This window comes from Rhinatrema bivittatum, chromosome 14 (genome assembly GCF_901001135.1).
Source record: "Rhinatrema bivittatum chromosome 14, aRhiBiv1.1, whole genome shotgun sequence".
In the NCBI taxonomy this organism is placed as follows: domain Eukaryota; kingdom Metazoa; phylum Chordata; class Amphibia; order Gymnophiona; family Rhinatrematidae; genus Rhinatrema; species Rhinatrema bivittatum.
Window position 1 is genome coordinate 48,142,251 of NC_042628.1, and position 21,225 is coordinate 48,163,475.

At 48.5% G+C, this 21,225-nt stretch overlaps 2 protein-coding genes and 1 long non-coding RNA gene across 5 annotated transcripts in view; all 3 read right to left on the bottom strand.

Moving 5' to 3' along the window:
* Window positions 1-890: 890 nt before the first annotated feature.
* LOC115075991 lies at window positions 891-1,903 on the bottom strand. Its single transcript, XR_003852663.1, has 2 exons — window positions 1,398-1,903; window positions 891-1,338 (listed from the first exon to the last, which is right to left on the bottom strand). It is a non-coding gene; the product is annotated as an uncharacterized LOC115075991 (long non-coding RNA).
* A 465-nt stretch (window positions 1,904-2,368) lies between these two features.
* On the bottom strand, window positions 2,369-6,387 carry LOC115076213 (hepatitis A virus cellular receptor 1-like). Its single transcript, XM_029577433.1, has 2 exons — window positions 2,923-6,387; window positions 2,369-2,636 (listed from the first exon to the last, which is right to left on the bottom strand). The coding sequence occupies exon 1, from the start codon at window positions 6,336-6,338 to the stop codon at window positions 5,367-5,369; it is 972 nt and encodes a 323-aa protein (XP_029433293.1). The 5' UTR covers window positions 6,339-6,387; the 3' UTR covers window positions 2,369-2,636; window positions 2,923-5,366.
* Window positions 6,388-6,776: 389 nt separating this feature from the next.
* RGS11 (regulator of G protein signaling 11) overlaps window positions 6,777-21,225 on the bottom strand; it is a 169,234-nt gene continuing 154,785 nt past the window's right edge. For 2 of the 3 annotated variants that reach the window (XM_029577313.1, XM_029577310.1), the window contains one exon: window positions 16,902-17,932. In XM_029577313.1, coding sequence (XP_029433173.1) covers window positions 17,657-17,932 — 276 coding nt within the window. In that variant the 3' untranslated portion in view covers window positions 16,902-17,656. Of the gene's footprint in view, window positions 8,229-16,901; window positions 17,933-21,225 lie in introns of those variants that run through there. The other variant, XM_029577311.1, reaches the window with a different exon arrangement.

Genomic DNA, 21,225 nt, shown 5'->3' on the forward strand with positions numbered 1-21,225 from the left:
TGCTGACCGGCAAGCCACAGGTCATCCAGGGTTATTACTACTAGTTCCTATTTGATATGCGACTAATGCATTTTCTGCACCCAGATTGATGATTTTACACTTTTTAGAATTTGCATGGAAGCACTGACGATTCTTTCAGTCTCTCCCAGTCACCTGTAGAACAGCAGGACCACTACCATCAGAGGCTGTAAGTGCCAGGGGAGAGCCGTCCCCTTCCCCACCCAATAACCCATTTCCCGGCAAAGAGCCAGCCTGGAAAGTGGCAGTGGGTCTTCGCAGGAGCTGTTGGGAGTGTAAGGGATTGTTATTATCTTATGGAAGATTGGGGCTTATTTTATGTCCTTTCTGCAAAGGGATTTAGGGATTGGAATTCTAATTTAATATTCAATTTTAATAGTATTTTTTATATCTAATAGTATTATGATATTTACTGTTGTAAACCGCTTTGAGTCCTACGGAGAAAAGATCTATAAAGGAGAAACTGATATGAAAACACTTGGGAACAGATGGACAGAAATCTGTGGAATGTCCCAGACTGGCTCCGGCTTTACTGGCAATAATTGTCCAGGATTAAGCTGAATGCTCAGACAGCCCTGGGCAAAATGCTGGCAGGGAAACTTTCCGTGCTGCTGGGCTGAGCATGCTTCAGTACCATCGGGGGCTTTTGTCATTCGTTGCCTGGTTTCTTGTGTGTTCACAACCCTGCAATTAAATACCTGGCTCATGGGTGGGTTTGTGACTGCAAACACGGAGCCTCTGCAGCCCCTCTCTAGTGATATGACATACAGCACTGCAGGACTCTGCTGGCTGGGATCCGTGCGTGCAAAGCAAGGTGACTTCCCAAGTGCCCCAAATGCAAATTAGCACCAATAAGGGTCTAGTCTGAGTGCTAATATGAATAACATTTATTCTTCTTACAGTGCGATCAGTATACACAGTGCTAGAACAAATTAACAATACATCTCATGGTTACAATGTTCATGACCTAAAGAGCTTACAGTTTTAAGTTTTACTGAGGGATTTAGTTAAGGTCACATTGTGGGTAGGGACATTCACACCTAGAATCACAGGTTCATAGTTTGAGCTATAAATACATTACAGCAGAGCTCTCTCTAAAGTATTTAATAAAGGTTTTTGTGGAATGTACAGACTGGGAAAAATAGCGCTATGTGAACCAGAAAAGCTGTCACACACTCTCTCTGTCTCTGTGTAGCAGGGAGGATATCTTTTCCTGTTTCCCAAAATGTGCCCATCTTCTCCCTCTTAAATATTCCTTGACTCCAATATAGTGCAAAGACAGGTCAGGCAGCCTCCCTCCTAAGAACTTCCACGATGGGTCTGCAGCTCCTCAGTGCTGTGCTTTCTGTGATTTATCACATTGAGTTTGTGGGGGGGACCTGCAGCTCCTCAGTGCTGTGCTTTCTGTGATTTATCACATTGAGTTTGTGGGGGGGACCTGCAGCTCGTCAGTGCTGTGCTTTCCGTGATTTCTCACATTGGGTCTGTGTGGGGTACCTGCAGTTCATCAGTGCTGTGCTTTCTGTGATTTATCACATTGAGTTTGTGGGGGGGACCTGCAGCTCGTCAGTGCTGTGCTTTCCGTGATTTCTCACATTGGGTCTGTGTGGGGTACCTGCAGTTCATCAGTGCTGTGCTTTCTGTGATTTATCACATTGAGTTTGTGGGGGGGACCTGCAGCTCGTCAGTGCTGTGCTTTCCGTGATTTCTCACATTGGGTCTGTGTGGGGTACCTGCAGTTCATCAGTGCTGTGCTTTCTGTGATTTCTCACATTGGGGCAGATTTTTAAAAAGTACGTGAGCACGTACTTTTGTTTGCGCACCCGGCACAAACAAGAGTACGCAGGATTTTAATAGATATGCGTGTAGCTGCGCGTATCTTTTAAAATCCGGGGTTGGCGTGCTCAAGGCTGCGCAAAATCGGCAGCCTGTGTGCGCCGAGCCGCGCAGCCTGCCTCCGTTCCCTCCGAGGCAGCTCCGAAATCAGAGCGGCCTCGGAGTGAACTTTCTTTCTGGCGCCCCCCACCTTCCCTTTCCTTCCCCTAACTAACCCGACCCCCGGCCCTAATTCCCCCCCCCTACCTTTATTGCAAAAGTTATGCCTGCCTGAGGCAGGCATAACTTGCGCGCGCCAGACCGGCTGCCGGGGCGCCATGTTCCGGTCCGGGGGCTGGTCCGGAGGCTGCAGCCACGCCCCCGGAACGTCCCTGGGCCGGAACCACGGCTGCGGCCCCGCCCCCGATGAAGCGCCGGCCGCGACACGCCCCCCGAACCCCCCCCCCCCGGAAAGCGTACGCGCATCCTGGGGCTTTGCGAGTGCTGGCAGCCTATGCAACATAGGCTCGGTGCGCGCAGGGGGAGCTTGGGGCAGGTTTTTGGGAGGTACGCCCGTATCTTATGCACGTAACCCTTTGAAAATCTGCCCCTTTGGATCTGTGTTGGACACCTGCAGCTCATCAGTGCTGTGCATTGTGATTTATCACATTGAGTTTGTGGGGGGAACCTGCAGCTTGTCAGTGCTGTGCTTTCCGTGATTTCTCACATTGGATCCGTGTGGGACACCAGCTCATCAGTGCTGCGCTTTCTGTGATTTATCACATTGAGTTTGTGGGGAGGACCTGCAGCTTGTCAGTGCGGTGCTTTCTGTGATTTCTCACATTGGATCTACGTGGGACACCAGCTCATCAGTGCTGCGCTTTCTGTGATTTATCACATTGGATCTGTGTGGGACATCTGCAGCTTATCAGTGCTGTGCTTTGTGATTTATCACATTGAGTTTGTGGGGGGACCTGCAGCTTGTCAGTGCTGTGCTTTCCGTGATTTCTCACATTGGATCCGTGTGGGACACCAGCTCATCAGTGCTGCGCTTTCTGTGATTTATCACATTGAGTTTGTGGGGAGGACCTGCAGCTCGTCAGTGCTGTGCTTTCCGTGATTTATCACATTGGGTTTATATGGGGCACCTGCAGGTTTCTTAGCTCTGTGCTTTCTGCGGTTCGTACACATTAAGGTGAATTTAAGAGATACGTGCACACAAAATAGCAAATACTTGCACAAACAGCGCATATTCGCACAAGTGCTATTTTATAAACATTGCACATACATGTGCAAGTACTGCTATATGAATGTGTAAAAATCGGGCAAGCTACGGGGTGGGTGAAGGGCATTCCAGAGTGAGGCCAACATTTATGCATATAAGTTGCGATTTTATAACCTGTCTTAGGTACAAAGTCGGATTGTGAGCCCCCTGTACTTGAATGTAATTCACTTTGAAGTGGCTGACCAGTCACGAAAGCCAGAGCAGAAATTAAAAATTACACTAAAGGAGGTGCGCTGGGCAGCTGGGGCCATTTTGAAAACGATAAGCAGAGGGGTAAAAGGAAGCGCGACCCAGTTATTAGATAAGCTTGGGTGAATGAGGGCAGTTCTGTTTCACAGACTTTTTAGAGCCCTCCCTGAAGGGATTGGGATGAGAGGGGTCACTGGCCCACCAGGGCGGGTCTTTTACTCTGGGATAGTAGGGGATGCTTCACATAGGTCGGGCACCGCTTTGCGTGAAGTCGGCTCCTGCTCCTGCCTCCCACCCAGCAAACCTGAACCCTACCCGGAGAAGTCAAAGTTTATCTGCCTAAGTGGTGCAAATCTGCTGGGCGTGCGTACTTGTGCTCCTAATTTTAGTCATTTGCACAAGGAAATGTAACTCGGATTTTCCTTAGTGCCCGTCGGCTTTTATACGTGTAAATCATCAAATTTTGTAATATGCGCACATGAAGGAAATTAGTAAAACTGATAATTAGTCCACCAGTTTGCCCAGTCTATCTCTAGGTCATCAAGACCCCCAACGTTCTCTAGCCTCAGCTCCCCCAGTTTACCCAGAACTCTCACCCAGTCAGTATCTGGCTATAAAGAATTTTATTCTGACATATACCAGATAATTAGCGGGTCTAAATATGGGTGTTGAGGCTCTGCTGCTGGCGGAGCATGGAAAACACCACCTCTGGAGTGGCGCAGGATGGCATGATGGCTGGAGCTTGGGTTTGGGCAGTCCGGTGAAGCTGGAGCAAGGCAGGCTGTGCAGGCTAAGCTGGAGCAGACAGCGCTGGAGCTCTGGAAGAATATACAGACTGGGCTGGGACTCGGGAATGGACTGGAGCTGCGTAGAGGTGAGGGTGAGCTGGATCACAAGGACGGACCGGAGAAGCGTGGAGGTGAGAGGGAGCTGGATCACAAGGACGGACCGGAGAAGCGTGGAGGTGAGAGGGAGCTGGATCACAGGGACGGACCGGAGAAGCGTGGAGGTGAGAGGGAGCTGGATCACAGGGACGGACCGGAGAAGCGTGGAGGTGAGAGGGAGCTGGATCACAGGGACGGACCGGAGAAGCGTGGAGGTGAGAGGGAGCTGGATCACAGGGATGGACCGGAGCTGCATGGAAGTGAGAGGGAGCTGGATCACAGGGACGGACCGGAGAAGCGTGGAGGTGAGAGGGAGCTGGATCACAGGGATGGACCGGAGCTGCATGGAAGTGAGAGGGAGCTGGATCACAGGGACGGACCGGAGAAGCGTGGAGGTGAGAGGGAGCTGGATCACAGGGACGGACCGGAGAAGCGTGGAGGTGAGAGGGAGCTGGATCACAGGGACGGACCGGAGAAGCGTGGAGGTGAGAGGGAGCTGGATCACAGGGACGGACCGGAGAAGCGTGGAGGTGAGAGGGAGCTGGATCACAGGGACGGACCGGAGAAGCGTGGAGGTGAGAGGGAGCTGGATCACAGGGACGGACCGGGGAAGCGTGGAGGTGAGAGGGAGCTGGATCACAGGGACGGACCGGAGAAGCGTGGAGGTGAGAGGGAGCTGGATCACAGGGACGGACTGGAGAAGCGTGGAGGTGAGAGGGAGCTGGATCCAGGGACGGACCGGAGCTGCTTGGAAGTGAGAGAGAGCTGGATCACAGGGACGGACCGAAGAAGCGTGGAGGTGAGAGGGAGCTGGATCACAGGGACGGACCGGAGAAGCGTGGAAGTGAGAGGGAGCTGGATCACAGGGACGGACCGGAGAAGCGTGAAGGTGAGAGGGAGCTGGATCACAGGGACGGACCGAAGAAGCGTGGAGGTGAGAGGGAGCTGGATCACAGGGACGGACCGGAGAAGCATGGAAGTGAGAGGGATCTGGATCACAGGGACGGACCGGAGAAGCGTGGAGGTGAGAGGGAGCTGGATCACAGGGACGGACCGGAGAAGCGTGGAGGTGAGAGGGAGCTGGATCACAGGGACGGACCGGGGAAGCGTGGAGGTGAGAGGGAGCTGGATCACAGGGACGGACCGGAGAAGCGTGGAGGTGAGAGGGAGCTGGATCACAGGGACGGACTGGAGAAGCGTGGAGGTGAGAGGGAGCTGGATCCAGGGACGGACCGGAGCTGCTTGGAAGTGAGAGAGAGCTGGATCACAGGGACGGACCGGAGAAGCGTGGAAGTGAGAGGGAGCTGGATCACAGGGACAGACCGGAGAAGCGTGGAGGTGAGAGGGAGCTGGATCACAGGGACGGACCGGAGAAGCGTGGAGGTGAGAGGGAGCTGGATCACAGGGACGGACCGGAGAAGCGTGGAGGTGAGAGGGAGCTGGATCACAGGGACGGACCGAAGAAGCGTGGAGGTGAGAGGGAGCTGGATCACAGGGACGGACCGGAGAAGCGTGGAAGTGAGAGGGAGCTGGATCACAGGGACGGACCGGAGAAGCGTGAAGGTGAGAGGGAGCTGGATCACAGGGACGGACCGAAGAAGCGTGGAGGTGAGAGGGAGCTGGATCACAGGGACGGACCGGAGAAGCATGGAAGTGAGAGGGATCTGGATCACAGGGACGGACCGGAGAAGCGTGGAGGTGAGAGGGAGCTGGATCACAGGGACGGACCGGAGAAGCGTGGAGGTGAGAGGGAGCTGGATCACAGGGACGGACCGGGGAAGCGTGGAGGTGAGAGGGAGCTGGATCACAGGGACGGACCGGGGAAGCGTGGAGGTGAGAGGGAGCTGGATCACAGGGACGGACCGGAGAAGCGTGGAGGTGAGAGGGAGCTGGATCACAGGGACGGACCGGGGAAGCGTGGAGGTGAGAAGGAGCTGGATCACAGGGACGGCCCGGAGAAGCGTGGAGGTGAGAGGGAGCTGGAACACAGGGACGGACCGGAGCTGCATGGAGGTGAGAGGGAGCTGGATCACAGGGACGGACCAGAGCTGTGTGGAGGTGAGAATGAACTGGAACATGGGAACAGACTGCAAGCGTGGAATTTGAACAAAGGCTAGGGCACAGACAGGACAAGGACAAGACAGCATGGCAAAACAAAAACAAGACAAACCAGTCACCTTAGATGGGTGGTATTTATTTGCACATAAAACATGGTAAAAGAGCCCAACTCTGGCCGAGTTGCGCACAATGGCTGCGTCAGGGGCTTTTTAGAAATATTTATGTTCTATGTTTCAATTTTATGAATTCTGGTCTATTAAAAGGATTATAAGATTCCGCCACAATCAATCTTCAAAATAGTGCACTGTGTATGGCGATCAATATTCACTGCAAAACATATCTCCACCGAAACTCACCTTACGCATCCAAAACGAGCCTCAGTTTTGTGGCGGAATCTTATAATCCTTTTAATAGACCAGAATTCGCAAAATTGAAACAGAGAACATAAATATTTCTAAAACGTCCTTGATGCAGCCATTGTGTGCAAATCGGCCAGAGTTGGGATCTTTTACCATGTTTTATGTGCGAATAAATACCACCCATCTAAGGTGACTGGTTTGTCTTCTGGCTTTGACAGACGGTCTTCCGGTCTGTTTCTTGGGACCCCAAGGACAAGACAGAACAAGACAAGGACAACACAGAACATAGAATAGGAAAGCCTGAAGACAGCACAGGCAAGGCAGGGAGAGGTCTAGCAACAGGGAGACGCCAAGGGAAGCCTCCGGGCTAGGCCGGGCCTAGGTAGGCCTGAGGTCAGGGACACAAAGGCCTAGAGTCAGGAAGAGGCCACAAGGGAACTCTGGGCTAGGCACGGACAGAGCTGAAGGCCAGGAGGCTGGATGGCCACAAGGCAGAGACTGGAATCAGAAGGCCCAGAGGCTACGAGGTAAGACAGGGCAAGGCTGGAGTCGGAAGGCCCAAAGGCCGCGAGACAAAAAGGAAAGGCCCGAGAAGGCCACAAGGCAGAAGTGGCTAGAGCAAGGAGCCAAACAGAATTTGATGCCGAAGCATTGAGGTTAGAGGCTAGACAGGGTTAAGTAGGACTGGAGTCTGAGCGTGCTGCAGGCAGGTAAGAGGAGCTTGGACAGCCAAGGTAGTGTGTGCATAGAGGTCCCCTGATGGAGCAGAGGCTGTAGGACCAGAGATGTGCTGGAGGATACAGTTCAGCCGCACCAGAGTCCTCTGGTGGAGGGGAGACTGCATAGCAGCTGGAACTGTAACAATGTGCAGGTAACAGCCACAAGTGCATCGCCTTCACAGGTTATAAAATAGCAACTTATACACGCAAATGTTGGCCCTGCCCTGGAACGTCCCTTTTTTATATGAGCAAATGTATTCGCGCACCATTACTTGCGCATGTATGTTTTATAAAATAGCACGCGAATATGCACTATTTGCACACCCATGTGCTAATTTCTATACAACTCGGAAAATTCACCTTCAAGTTTTCATCATTTTTGCATATTGCTTGATGACTGAAGAAACGTTTCATGCGAAAAGCCACGTTGCAATAACAATTTTGTACTTTAATACATCAGTCTCTTAGAAGGTGCTTATGAACGGAAGCACAAGGTCTGATGAGCAATTCACAACCTACTAGTGAGAAAGGGCAGAACTGTCTCACGCACTAAGGACTGGTCTGTGATAACTCATCACATTTATTTTCTAATTTCTTTCCTCAATTATGTGTTTGGACACTATTATTAGGGACGACTACCTGGGCTCACATATTAATCCTACTTCACCAAGGCCATACCTAACTGCAGGGCAGGTCACTAACTCTGTGCTGCCCCCAACTAAAGGCACCTCTGATTAAAAAAAAGCCACCATCTGTAGTAAGGATCGAAATTTTCACAATCTCTTCTTAGAAAGCAGTGGATGTACTGAGGATACCTTCTCTCTTTTGCTCCACACTGTTGTCCTGAGAATTGTAGAAAGGATCTGAAGGATAGATCTGGCATTCCAGAGTCAACTCAGACCTAGCCAAGGACAAAAAAACAAATACATCCGGATTTATTTATTATATTGTGTAAAATACTTACATCTAGGTTCTTTCTATAATGTGACATACCACCAGAAATTTGTGTAGGTAAAGAACTCAGAAATAAAGACTATGGGAAAATAGAGGTTTGTTTAAAGCAGAATCCCTTAATTTCAAATACAGACTCGCTGATGCCTGACATAACTGACCTCACACACTGCAAAGGGATCTCACTACTTCCTTATGCCACTCATCTTATACACTGTGAAAGAGTCTCCCTCACTTCTCCCATCACTGCTTTCTCACACTGTGATGTATTCTTCCATCACTGACCTCACACACCGTGATGGATTCTCCCTCACTTCTCCCATCACTGACCTCACACACCGTGATGGATTCTCCCTCACTTCTCCCATCACTGACCTCACACACCGTGATGGATTCTCCCTCACTTCTCCCATCACTGACCTCACACACCGTGATGGATTCTCCCTCACTTCTCCCATCACTGACCTCACACACCGTGATGTATTCTCCCTCACTTCTCTCATCACTGACCTCACACACTGTGATGGATTCTCCCTCACTTCTCCCATCACTGACCTCACAGACTGTGATGGATTCTCCCTCACTTCTCTCACCACTGATCTCACACACTGTGATGGATTCTCCCTCACTTCTCTCACCACTGACCTCACACACTGTGATGGATTCTCCCTCACTTCTCCCATCACTGACCTCACACACCGTGATGGATTCTCCCTCACTTCTCCCATCACTGACCTCACACACCGTGATGGATTCTCCCTCACTTCTCCCATCACTGATCTCACACACCGTGATGGATTCTCCCTCACTTCTCCCATCACTGACCTCACACACTGTGATGGATTCTCCCTCACTTCTCCCATCACTGACCTCACACACTGTGATGGATTCTCCCTCACTTCTCCCATCACTGATCTCACACACTATGACGATTCTCTCTCCCTTCCCCTATCACTGACCTCACACAATATGACAGTCTCCCTCCCTTCCCCTATCACTGACTTCACACTCTATGACAGAGTCTCCCTCAACATTCATCACTGACCTCACATATTACAATGGCGTCTCCCTTGCTCTTCTCATCACTGATCCCACACACTACAATGGAATCTCCCTCACTCCTCCTATCACTGACCTCACACCCTATGATGTGTGGGGTCAGTGGTGGGAGGCAGGAAGGGGACCGATTCTGGAGTAACATAAGGAATCCTTTATTCACATGTATGAATTTGTAGTCTATCAAGAACTGATTTTTCTTCACTTTCAATATTTTCTTCATAATTTTCCCTTGATGGAAGTCTGAAACCTGCATACCCGAGCATTGTGTTTTGTTCTGATTTAGAAAGCTTTTTTCTGTCTCTTTATAAGCATCGATAATTTTCCTGTCTGTTGGTGTGGAACAAGAGGCTCTGCTGCATTCAGGTGTACTGGCTGAGTTTGCAGCATGATCCATTCCTGATTATTTTCAGTCTTCAGTTCATTTGCTGCACACAGGTTTTACCGCTGCCTTTTTATTGTGTCATTAGAAAAATAAAAGCAGCAGACTTGTTCCCCATGGTTCGGATTAGGGTAGAGCCACTGGGTGTGCATCTCATTACATCTCCCGCTCCCCCACACCGGTCACCCTGCAAGGATCGGCCCAGACGCCTTACACAGACCAGGGGCAGCATCTGCTGGCTGAGTCCTGAATCACAAGTGACTTGTTCCTCGAGATCGTGCACTTAAAATAGGGCGCCGCCCTCAGAGACAGGATGCTGGGCTGGCTGGAGCTTGGTTTCCCCCAGCGAGGCCCTTCTTATATTCTTACATTCTTTCACGTTAGGTAGATTTCCTATGTGCGGTCCAACATCAGCTTCCCCCTTCCCCTCCTCCTCATCTTGTCTTATACCTGATCTCGCAACCCTTCACCAACCACTGCCTCGCCATCTCTGTCCCCGGGGTGCCCAAAATCTTTTAAAAGCACCGGCCTCTGACACCTCTGCTGGTGGACCATTTCAGGCCTTGCCATCTTCAATTTTGCTTCTTTCAAGACCGAGACGTAATCTACAACCTAGGGCCTCCTTCCATGTCTTAGAACCAAGTATTGTAATAATCCCCACAGCCACTAAAATTAGTGAGGTTGTTGTCCCACAAAATCCAGCCTCCCCATGCTCATGGAAGTTTAGGTTTTATGAAGCCTTCTTAGAAGCTTGATGAAATCACCAATGACCTGTACAGAGGCATCATCACCTCCTTTTTTTTCTCCCTATGCATCCTTGCGTTCCTCTTGCCACTGCCTTATTGCACTGTTTCGTTACCTCATCATCATTAGACATGATGGCCCCAAGGTCATTACACAGCAGTAGCCACCTATCATGTACAACATGATGCTTTGGACTTCTGCACCCCAAATATACGACTGCACTTTTTTTTACATTGAGTCTTAACCGCCAAGCACTCAAACACATCTCAAGCTTTCTTGGATCACTTCTCATTCTGTTCATTCCCTCAGAGCTGTTTTATTCTCTTGCAGATCGTAGTGTCATCTGCAAAAAGGCAAACTTTCCCTTCCCATCCCTCCGCAATATCACTCACAAAGATACTGAACAGAACCAAGCTCAGGCCAGATCCTTGTGGCACTCCACTCATCACCTCTCTGTCCTCCTCATGAATTCCATTTACCACTACCCTCGGCCGTCTATCGTTTAGCCAGTTTCAATTCCAGTCCACACCGTAGGGTGTAGAGTTGAAAATGCAATCTCTGTGCATTATTCCCTCCTCTCTTAATGTGGTGGAATGTATACATTTGATTTTCTGTTCTCTCCTCTGAGCATGCATAAAAGCACATATGTGCCTGTAGCTGCATGGAGGGTCGGCAATTCTCAGGCAGCTGACTTATGTGAGTACAGGGCTTTTGAACAGAAACCAAGGAGATACTGTTGATGATAGCAGGGAGAGACAGACGAGTGACACAGGTAAATGTGTCACGTCACATGCAGGGAGATCTGTGACAGCACAGTGGGATTATAATACTGGCATGATGCGTTGCTGATTTTTCTGATGATCAAGGGGGCTCTCATTCGAAGATGAGAAAACAATAATGAAATAGGAGTAGTATGCTGCACTGAAAGTTTCCTTCCTGCTGCAAATCATTTCTAGCATCCCCTCTCCAAACACTTATCCCGACATGGTCAAATCCAGTTCAATTCCCAGCAGCAGACAGCAAGAACCGGATGCACTTTCCCTGATCTGCCAGGCACCATCCATTGCTCCAGACACTTCAGTCCTGACTCAGCGCTGCTCCAGTAGGTGAAAGTCTCTCTGTCTGTAATTCAGAATTCAATTGGTCCTAAAGACACTGGGATTCTCTGGAGACCGTGATGTTGATATGATAACATGAATCATAACCTACAATGATTCTCTGTTTGGCTAAAAAAAAAATATTTAACAAGGGGACTCCCTGTAGCCTCAAAAATTGGCTTCCAATACTTTACTGCAGTGCAATAAGAGACAGTGCACTGAGGTCAGTGACTGTGCTGTCACAAATGAGAATGCGTTGAAACCTATGAAACTGCAGTGAGATCTGTTCGGATGAATGAGATGAATCATGAGGCAGTGACATCTGTGATAGTGCAGTGAGCAAAGCATGAATTTTGACAAGAGCAGTGAGACCAAGTATAAGATAGTGAGGTTTGTAATAGTGCAATGAGATCACCAATAGTGCAGTGAAGTCTGTGACAGTGCAGTGAGACACCACGTCTGGTGAAGTGAGACCACCAATAATGCAGTGAGATCAGGGGTAGAGCAGTGAGAGATCTATGACAGTGCGATGAGACCAATGATAGCACAGTGACTGCAATCATATAAGAAAGATTTAGGGGCAGCAGATGGTGGTTGTTTTTGATGATGTTAATGAGAACTGAACAGGAAAGAATAAAGAGATCATGTCCACTCAATTCCTGAAAGAAAGCAGGAAGAGGGACTGCAAGTGATGGAAATGGATTGGAAGGGAAAAGCTAAGAAGGGGGAAGTGATGAATTCCTGATGAGTGTAGGAAGGAAGGAGTTGGCAGAGTGGTTGTGGGAGATGACGCCTGGATGAGAACTGTACAATGTGAGACAGAGGCAGGGACTATGGAGGAATGGGAGGTTTCAGCAGTTGCAGAGCTTTACCCAGGCTCATCATAAAAAACATTTTATTTCATTAGATCTGTCCTGTAATCCCTGCGTCTGCATTGAAGGCAAGCAGCACTCGGCTCAGTCAGATGAGTACTAAAACCCTGAGCAGGAGCACAGATGGTGCTAAATATAATATAAAACCATAATTCATTTGTAAAATTGCTTTCAAGGCGCATCCGTTCACCATTAATCCAATGACTGAAAAGAGATGGGGGGGGGGGGGGGGGGGTGTGAGGAAGAGCAAAAGGAGGAGGAGGGGAAAGCATTGATGCTGAAGCATCCAGGAAGAGATACAAAAAGAGCTGTCTCACAGTCCTGCCAACAAGCAACACTCAGCACTGACAGATAATACACCACAGGATACCCGGCAGTCACACCTAATACACCATCAGCCACCCAGCATCCACAGCTAATACACCATCAGCCACCCAGCATCCACAGCTAATACACCATCAGCCACCTAGCAGTCACAGCTAATACACCATCAGCCACCTAGCAGTCACACCTAATACACCATCAGCCACCTAGCAGTCACAGCTAATACACCATCAGCCACCCAGCATCCAAAGCTAATACACCATGAGCCACCTAGCAGTCACAGCTAATACAACGTGAGCCACCTAGCAGTCACACCTAATACACCATCAGCCACCTAGCAGTCACACCTAATACACCATCAGCCACCTAGCAGTCACAGCTAATACAACGTGAGCCACCTAGCAGTCACAGTTAATACACCATCAGCCATCTAGCAGTCACAGCTAATACACCATCAGCCACCTAGCAGTCACACCTAATACACCATCAGCCACCTAGCAGTCACAGCTAATACACCATCAGCCACCCAGCATCCAAAGCTAATACACCATGAGCCACCTAGCAGTCACAGCTAATACAACGTGAGCCACCTAGCAGTCACACCTAATACACCATCAGCCACCTAGCAGTCACACCTAATACACCATCAGCCACCTAGCAGTCACAGCTAATACAACGTGAGCCACCTAGCAGTCACACCTAATACACCATCAGCCACCTAGCAGTCACAGCTAATACAACGTCAGCCACCTAGCAGTCACAGCTAATACAACGTGAGCCACCTAGCAGTCACACCTAATACACCATCAGTCACCTAGCAGTCACAGCTAATACAACGTGAGCCACCTAGCAGTCACACCTAATACACCATCAGCCACCTAGCAGTCACACCTAATACACCATCAGCCACCTAGCAGTCACAGCTAATACAACGTGAGCCACCTAGCAGTCACACCTAATACACCATCAGCCACCTAGCAGTCACAGCTAATACACCATCAGCCACCCAGCATCCAAAGCTAATACACCATGAGCCACCTAGCAGTCACAGCTAATACAACGTGAGCCACCTAGCAGTCACACCTAATACACCATCAGCCACCCAGCATCCACAGCTAATACACGCCAACATTCACAGCTAATACACCATGAGCCACCCAGCATCCACAGCTAATACACTATGAGACACCCAGCAGTCACACCTAATACACCATCAGCCACCCAGCATCCACAGCTAATACACCATGAGACATCCAGCAGTCACACCTAATACACCATCAGCCACCCAGCATCCACAGCTAATACACGCCAACATTCACAGCTAATACACCATGGGACATCCAGCAGTCACACCTAATACACCATGAGCCACCCAGCATCCACAGCTAATACACTATGAGACACCCAGCAGTCACACCTAATACACCATCAGCCACCCAGCATCCACAGCTAATACACCATGAGACATCCAGCAGTCACACCTAATACACCATCAGCCACCCAGCATCCACAGCTAATACACCATGAGACATCCAGCAGTCACACCTAATACACCATCAGCCACCCAGCATCCACAGCTAATACACCATCAGCCACCCAGCATCCACAGCTAATACACCATGAGACATCCAGCAGTCACACCTAATACACCATGAGCCACCCAGCATCCACAGCTAATACACTATGAGACACCCAGCAGTCACACCTAATACACCATCAGCCACCCAGCATCCACAGCTAATACACCATGAGACATCCAGCAGTCACACCTAATACACCATCAGCCACCCAGCATCCACAGCTAATACACGCCAACATTCACAGCTAATACACCATGAGCCACCCAGCATCCACAGCTAATACACTATGAGACACCCAGCAGTCACACCTAATACACCATCAGCCACCCAGCATCCACAGCTAATACACCATGAGACATCCAGCAGTCACACCTAATACACCATCAGCCACCCAGCATCCACAGCTAATACACGCCAACATTCACAGCTAATACACCATGAGCCACCCAGCATTCACAGCTAATACACTCCAACATTGACAGCTAATACACCATGAGCCACCCAACATCCACAGCTAATACACCATGAGACACACAACATTCACAGCTTATACACCATGAGCCACCCAGCATTCACAGCTTATATACCCAGAGCCACCCAGCAGTCACAGCTAATACACCATGAGACACCCAGGAGTCACACCTAATACACCATCATCCACCCAGCATCCACAGCTAATACACTCCAACATTCACAGCTAATACACCATGAGACACCCAGCATCCACAGCTAATACACCATGAGACATCCAGCATCCACAGCTAATACACCATCAGCCACCCAGCATCCAAAGCTATTACACTCCAACATTCACAGCTCTCGGAACCTCTGAAAACAGGTCCAGGAGTTATTTGAGCATCTGCCTCAACAGCAACAGGATGCCTTCTTGGCACTTGTCCAGCAAGGCTTGGAATGCGGCAAGCATGAGGTACGCTCCACCTACGATGTGTTTGAAACGTCTGCTAGGGTGGCAGCAACGGGTAGGCGTTAATTTCTCCGGGCACCAGGAAAGTGCACAGAAAAGCAGTAAAAACTGCTTTTCTGTGCACCCTCCGACTTAATATCATGGCGATATTAAGTCGGAGGTCCCCAAAAGTAAAAAAAAAAAAAAAAATTTAAATCGGCCCGCGGCTTGAAAACCGGACGCTCAATTTTGCCGGTGTCCGGTTTCCGAACCCGTGGCTGTCAGCGGGTTTGAGAACCGACGCCGGCAAAATTGAGCGTCGGCTGTCAAACCTGCTGACAGCCGCCACTCCTGTCCAAAAAGAGACGCTATGGACGCGCTAGTGTCCCTAGCGCCTCTTTTTGCTGCGGGCTTTCATTTAAATACAGAATCGCGTGCACAGGAGAGTGGCCTGTGCGCGTGCCGGGAGAACGGGCTCCCGCGGGCTCTTCCGCGACTTTTACTGTATCGGCCCGAGTGTGACTCTTATTTATTCTGATTTCTTATATCTTATCAACACTTTTTATTAGTCTTATGAAGAAATAGTTATTATTCTGTATTTACTATTTTTAATTATTGTACTTTTATCTTAATTTATTTTATTCATGCTATTTTTGAATGTTATGTAAACCATTGTGATGGATTTTTTATCTTAATGGTATAAAAAACATGAAAAATAAATAAATAAAATTGGTGGTGACCTGCTGTCTTTTTATAAGTAGGGCTATTGCGCCTGGTAGTAGAGGGAGTTTGTGTTGCTGTTATTGAGATATAACACCAGAATATCTTTTTTGTATGGTGAGTTGTATGGGGAATATTCTATTTCTGCTTTATACCCATTGCTGAGGGTCAGGGGTAGGGGTGGGGTTAGCCCTGTGACTGTCATGTGTTCAGTGTGAAAAAAGGTTGAGAACCACTGCACTATGGGATACCCAATAGTCACAACAAATACACTCAAAGGCACCCAAAATTCACAACTAATACACTATGGGACATTGAGTAGTCGCAGCTATAATACACCATGGGACACCCAGCAAAAACAACTAATGCACTCCAAGCCATTCAACATTTACAGTTAATACACCACGGGACATTAAGAAGTCAAAGCCATGACAACAGGAGCTACTCAGCATTCACAGACAGCACACCAGGAGAGATTGTGCACGGATAGTTATCATAACAAAAAAACATTCAGAATCATCAGCTTAGATTTTTTCAGGAGGCTTAATTCTAAAGGTATGGTAGGGTTCAAATAATTTCATGTCCCTATGCGGTCGAGTGTCAGGACATTAAAATAACATCTCGGTATCAGCCCAAAGGCCAAAAACATCTCATCCTCAGCTTGTGACTCAGAATTTACACTTCCTCAGCCAAAATCTGCCTGAAAAGCAGGGCTGACGCAAGATACCTGGTTGCCTAAGTGCACTCAAAGCTTGCTGCCTCCACCCCCATGGGCACCCATCACCTCTCCTCTAACCTGCCTCAACCCCTCCTGGCTACTTCTGCCACCCCTTAATTACTTTTCACCCCCATGTATGTTCCCCTCGCCTCAGATCCTCAATAGGCAACCCGAGAGCAGGCTGGGTATGTGTCTGAATGTGGAAAATATGAGCCATCATGCACTCATAATACCTGCAGTGCTGCAGCCCAGCTCCTCCCCTTCCTAAGCAGGCTACCTATCCAAGCAGGAAGTGCACCCAAGAGTGGGATGGAGCTGCAATGATACAGGGACCATCAAAGAAGCACTGCAAGATACCTCACAATCGCATAGCCTAGTCCAGAGTTACCTAGTACTGCAGTGGCATATATATATGAAACTGAAAAGAAGCTGATATTTTAACAGGTTTAATCCTCCTGCTTTGCCAATGGCCCTAACAATCATGCTCCCAGTGGGGTTGGGTGGCAGGTCATTAATTCTAAGTCAAAAGGCAAAGGAGGGATTGTCCTCAGTTCATAGCCCCAATCCTACATTTGGTTTTTAGCCAAAAAGAGTGAGGCGCACATTTCCAATCTGCTTTAATGACCATCCCAAAACATTCTGGGCTTCAGAGTCCTGCTTTTCCCATGGTGCCCATCTCCTGCTTAAGGGGCCACAAATCACTATATGTGATCAATCAGCATCCAGTCTTACACTGGTCCAGTTAAGTTAATCACAGCCTGCAAGGATCCAGTTATCTCCAGATTACCAAGTCTAGTAGTAGGCTGCATACAATCAATATAATTTAGTTGATAGTATAGTTCATTTGCCTATTTAGAGAGCAAATTGAAAAACCGACCTTTTCACAATTGTAGAAGGCTAGAGGTTGCACAACCCTGCAACACTACATAAACATGACTAGAAACCCCAGAATGTTCAGATGAGCCCAGGGCGAGGGCTAACCTAGGCTATCCCTAGGCACCTCAGGGGCACTGTCACCATCCTGGCTGGAATCCGCTTGACGCAACAACCAGGGAACGATGGAGAGTTTAGCAGTAGCTCTGAAGAAAAGGAAATGCATAAGAAGAACCTGTTGGGATCGTTAGCGAAGAGAGTTGAGTTGGAAAGGGCTCCAGGATGAAAGGAAGGAACACTGGAGCGGGACCGGTGCTGCAGTTCCTCAGAGTGAGCAGGGCAGGTGGGTCCAAGCACGGCCACAGAATTGGTACAGAGGCAGAGCTGTGGGGGGTCAAAAACAGGAAAGGATTCAACATTCATTTACTGTATAACGTCCGCAAAGACAGCATAGGTTTTGTCAAACAAGTATTATTACACAATTTACAGAACTTTTAGTGTGAACCCTCTACAGCACTATAGTCAGCGAGTAAGAAGCAAGCACATTAATTATTCCAGCAGTATTAGAAACAAGACCTCCTTCTGTGTGACCACCTTCCTGAGACAATTCAATGATGGCAGTATCTTACTCATTGTGGAGAGCATTGTGTTGGATGGAAGAGTTAGGAAGTATAGTGTTCAGTAGCGAGTATAATGTTGGGTTAAGGAAGCAAAGGCTTGGGCTAAGGAATATATAATCTTAGTAGCTGCTTTGGTCCTGGAGAAAAAAATAGAGAGCTTTTTTAGTTGTGTTACCTTTTAATGAATCAGCAAAAAAGATGATGTAGTACATGACAGTTTGAGACTTCTTTTGAAATGTCATATCACTTTAATCATCTCTTTCCAAATTCACCCTTGGGTTGTTAATTTTATATATATTTCCATGCTTTATGTAGTGGTGCAATCTCTTTGTGAGGTTCTTGTAGGTATCAGTACAGCAGTGCCTAATTTACATATATTTGTGCTGGTCAGAGTAGCTAAGTAGGGTTCCTTGTAGGTATCCCGATCAGTCCAAACCCACGGGTTTTGCCTCCCTGCAAACAGATGGAGACACAGAACGTTTCACCGACGCTGTACATAACCCAGTGTGCCACCTGCAGTCCCTCAGTATTTCTGTCTCCAGCAGAGGGTAGATGGTGTAAAACCTGCAGTCTGAAGATAAAGGGAATAAGCCTCACAGGTGACAGGGTCTAGCATTGATGCTTTCCTCCATCAGCACGGAAATGGCGGCCATTTTCGATTCCCTAGAAGTGTAGGTGGGAGAGGCAGGGGAATCCCTTCCTAAACTATCGTTGGCGGTTCCTTGTCCTGCGGAGGTGCAGAGAGACACTTGCACCAAGGAGAAATCTCTAGTTCTGGTAGAGGTCTTCTGCTAGTTTTAATTTGCTTATGCACAAAGCTTGAACAGGCTTGAGCTGATGAGAAGCTCATCAGGTCTTCAATGAATTTCGGTGCCGAATGTTCTACAGATCCAGGCCTAAACGCACTGAAGGTGTAGGCAGGCTTTACTTAGCCTGTGGTAGGTTGCAGCAGCAATTCTTTTCCTGAGTGTGTAGGCATGTGCACACATTCTTGCCATGTGGAAATTGCATGTGCGGAGACTTGTGCATATAAGGCCATGGCCTAGATTTGATCATGTATTTGCGCAGGTACTTGAGGGCGTATTTGCGCAGGTACTTGTACTCGTAAAGCCGTGACCTAGACTGGCGCGCGTATTTGTATGGGTACTTTTGCGCATAAGATTGCAACCTAAACTTGAGCACGTATTTGTGCAGGTACTTGTGTGCGTATGACCATGGCCTATATGAGTGCGTATTTGTGCATGTGCTTGTGTGCGAACAACTGTGATCTAGTCTTGAACGCGTATTTGTGTGTGTCCTGGAGGGGGGTGTGCTGGTACACCTGGGTGGCATTGGTGTGCGCGCAGGAGGACACCTAGAGCTGAAGTTCAGGAGAGCTAGGCACCAAGGACAAACAGGTCCAAGTGCCTTGCTATCTTTGAGGCTTGCCTTCTGATAGCAATTCAGTTCTCACTGTCTCTACGTTTGTATCAGCGCTGTTTAAATGCTAAAAGTGATTTGACTGCTACAGTTTTTGTCCATGTTGGGACATCCCCTTGGCCTATGGTGTCTCTTGAGGGGAGTAGAGTGGGAGGTGAGGCAATGATCAGTTCTCCTCTTCCCTTGTTCCCGAGGGCTGAAGCTTCCCTGAGAAAGAGAGGTTGGAGACAGCAAGTTTGGGCCTGTCTGCTCCGGAATAGATCCATCCTCCTGGGTGGAATGTTTCCAGGGTCTGGAGACCTTTCTGCAGGGGTGCCCAGTGAAGGCAAAGCAACCTAATTTGTAGGGATCGTCTGCTCATGCCTCCCATTTATCAGTTACAGTGGGTAAATGCCACAAGGAGGCTGATAATGTTCAAGGGGATTCAGATCATGACACATCAGAGGATTCCAATGGGGAATTGGCTTTTCACCCCCAGAAGAGGGAGAAATTGCATATGAATGAGAGCCGCTTCGGACTTTGCTCAGATTTTTTTCTTTTTTCATAGAAGTCTTGATGGGTTTGTTGGCTCAGACCCTGAACACACTTAGTATGGCCGGAGGTCAATTTTAAGTTAAGCATCCTGTTTCTTTCCCCCCTGTATCCAATTCAAGATATATTGGATTTAAAGAAGGTAAATGCAGCTCTCAAGTTTCCCCATTTCCGTATGGAAACTCTGAGGTTCAACTTTGAGGTCCGTTATAGCAGCAGTATGCAAGGAAGAGTACTTGCCATCTCTCGCCTCAACAGAAGCATATTTGCACATAGCCATCAGTCTGGAGCACCAGAGATTCCTGAGGTTCATGGTCCTAAGGGAACATTTTCAGTTTCAAGCCCTTCCCTTCAGTTGGCAATGGCTCCACATACCTTCAAACAAAGGTGATGGTGGTGGGGGCGACTGCATTGCGAAAGGAGAGTATGTTGGTACATCCATATCTGGACTGGCTCATTCGTGCGGATAGAGAAACACCTGGGCAACTTGATCCTGGTGGCTCGAGTGACCACATTGACCATGTTCCCAGATCTGATCAACATAGCCGTAGATGGGTTCCTGAGGTTCAGACATCAGTCGACTCTTTTCCAACAGGGCCCAATATTTTCAGGTCAGGTAGCTCACTTCTGTCTCACAGCTTTGCTTCTGAGAGGAGACGACTGAGATGGAGGGGATATTCCGAAGCTGTTATTTCCACCTTATTGCACTTTATTACAAATTTGGAGGATCTTTGAGTCCTGGTCTGCTGTTGATGGAGTGCAGCCTCAGCCTGTTCAGGCTATGGTGTCACATATTTTGGCTTTTCTACAGAAAGGTTCTGGTGAAGGGACTGCCTTTAACTGTGAGTCCAGGTAGTGACATTAGGTTGCACTCTGTCCGCACATCTCTTGCTACTTGGTGAGCTAAGAGGTTACATCCTCAGGTGCGGAACATTTGCTGTCTTGGAATCTGAATCTAGTCTTTAAAGGATTGTGTGAGGCTTGGTTTGAAACACTAAAGAGCTCTCGGTTTGAACCACTAACGAGAGCTATGGTTAAGGGCATGATTCTTAAAGTGGTTTTCTTGGTCAATATTTGTTCAGCCAGGAGAATTTTGGAGCTACAGAT

Bases quoted from the DNA above. Each gene is read 5' to 3' on its own strand.
- LOC115076213 (XM_029577433.1), bottom strand. From the start codon at position 6,338: ATGCTGTCTTGTCCTTGTCCTGTCTGTGCCCTAGCCTTTGTTCAAATT.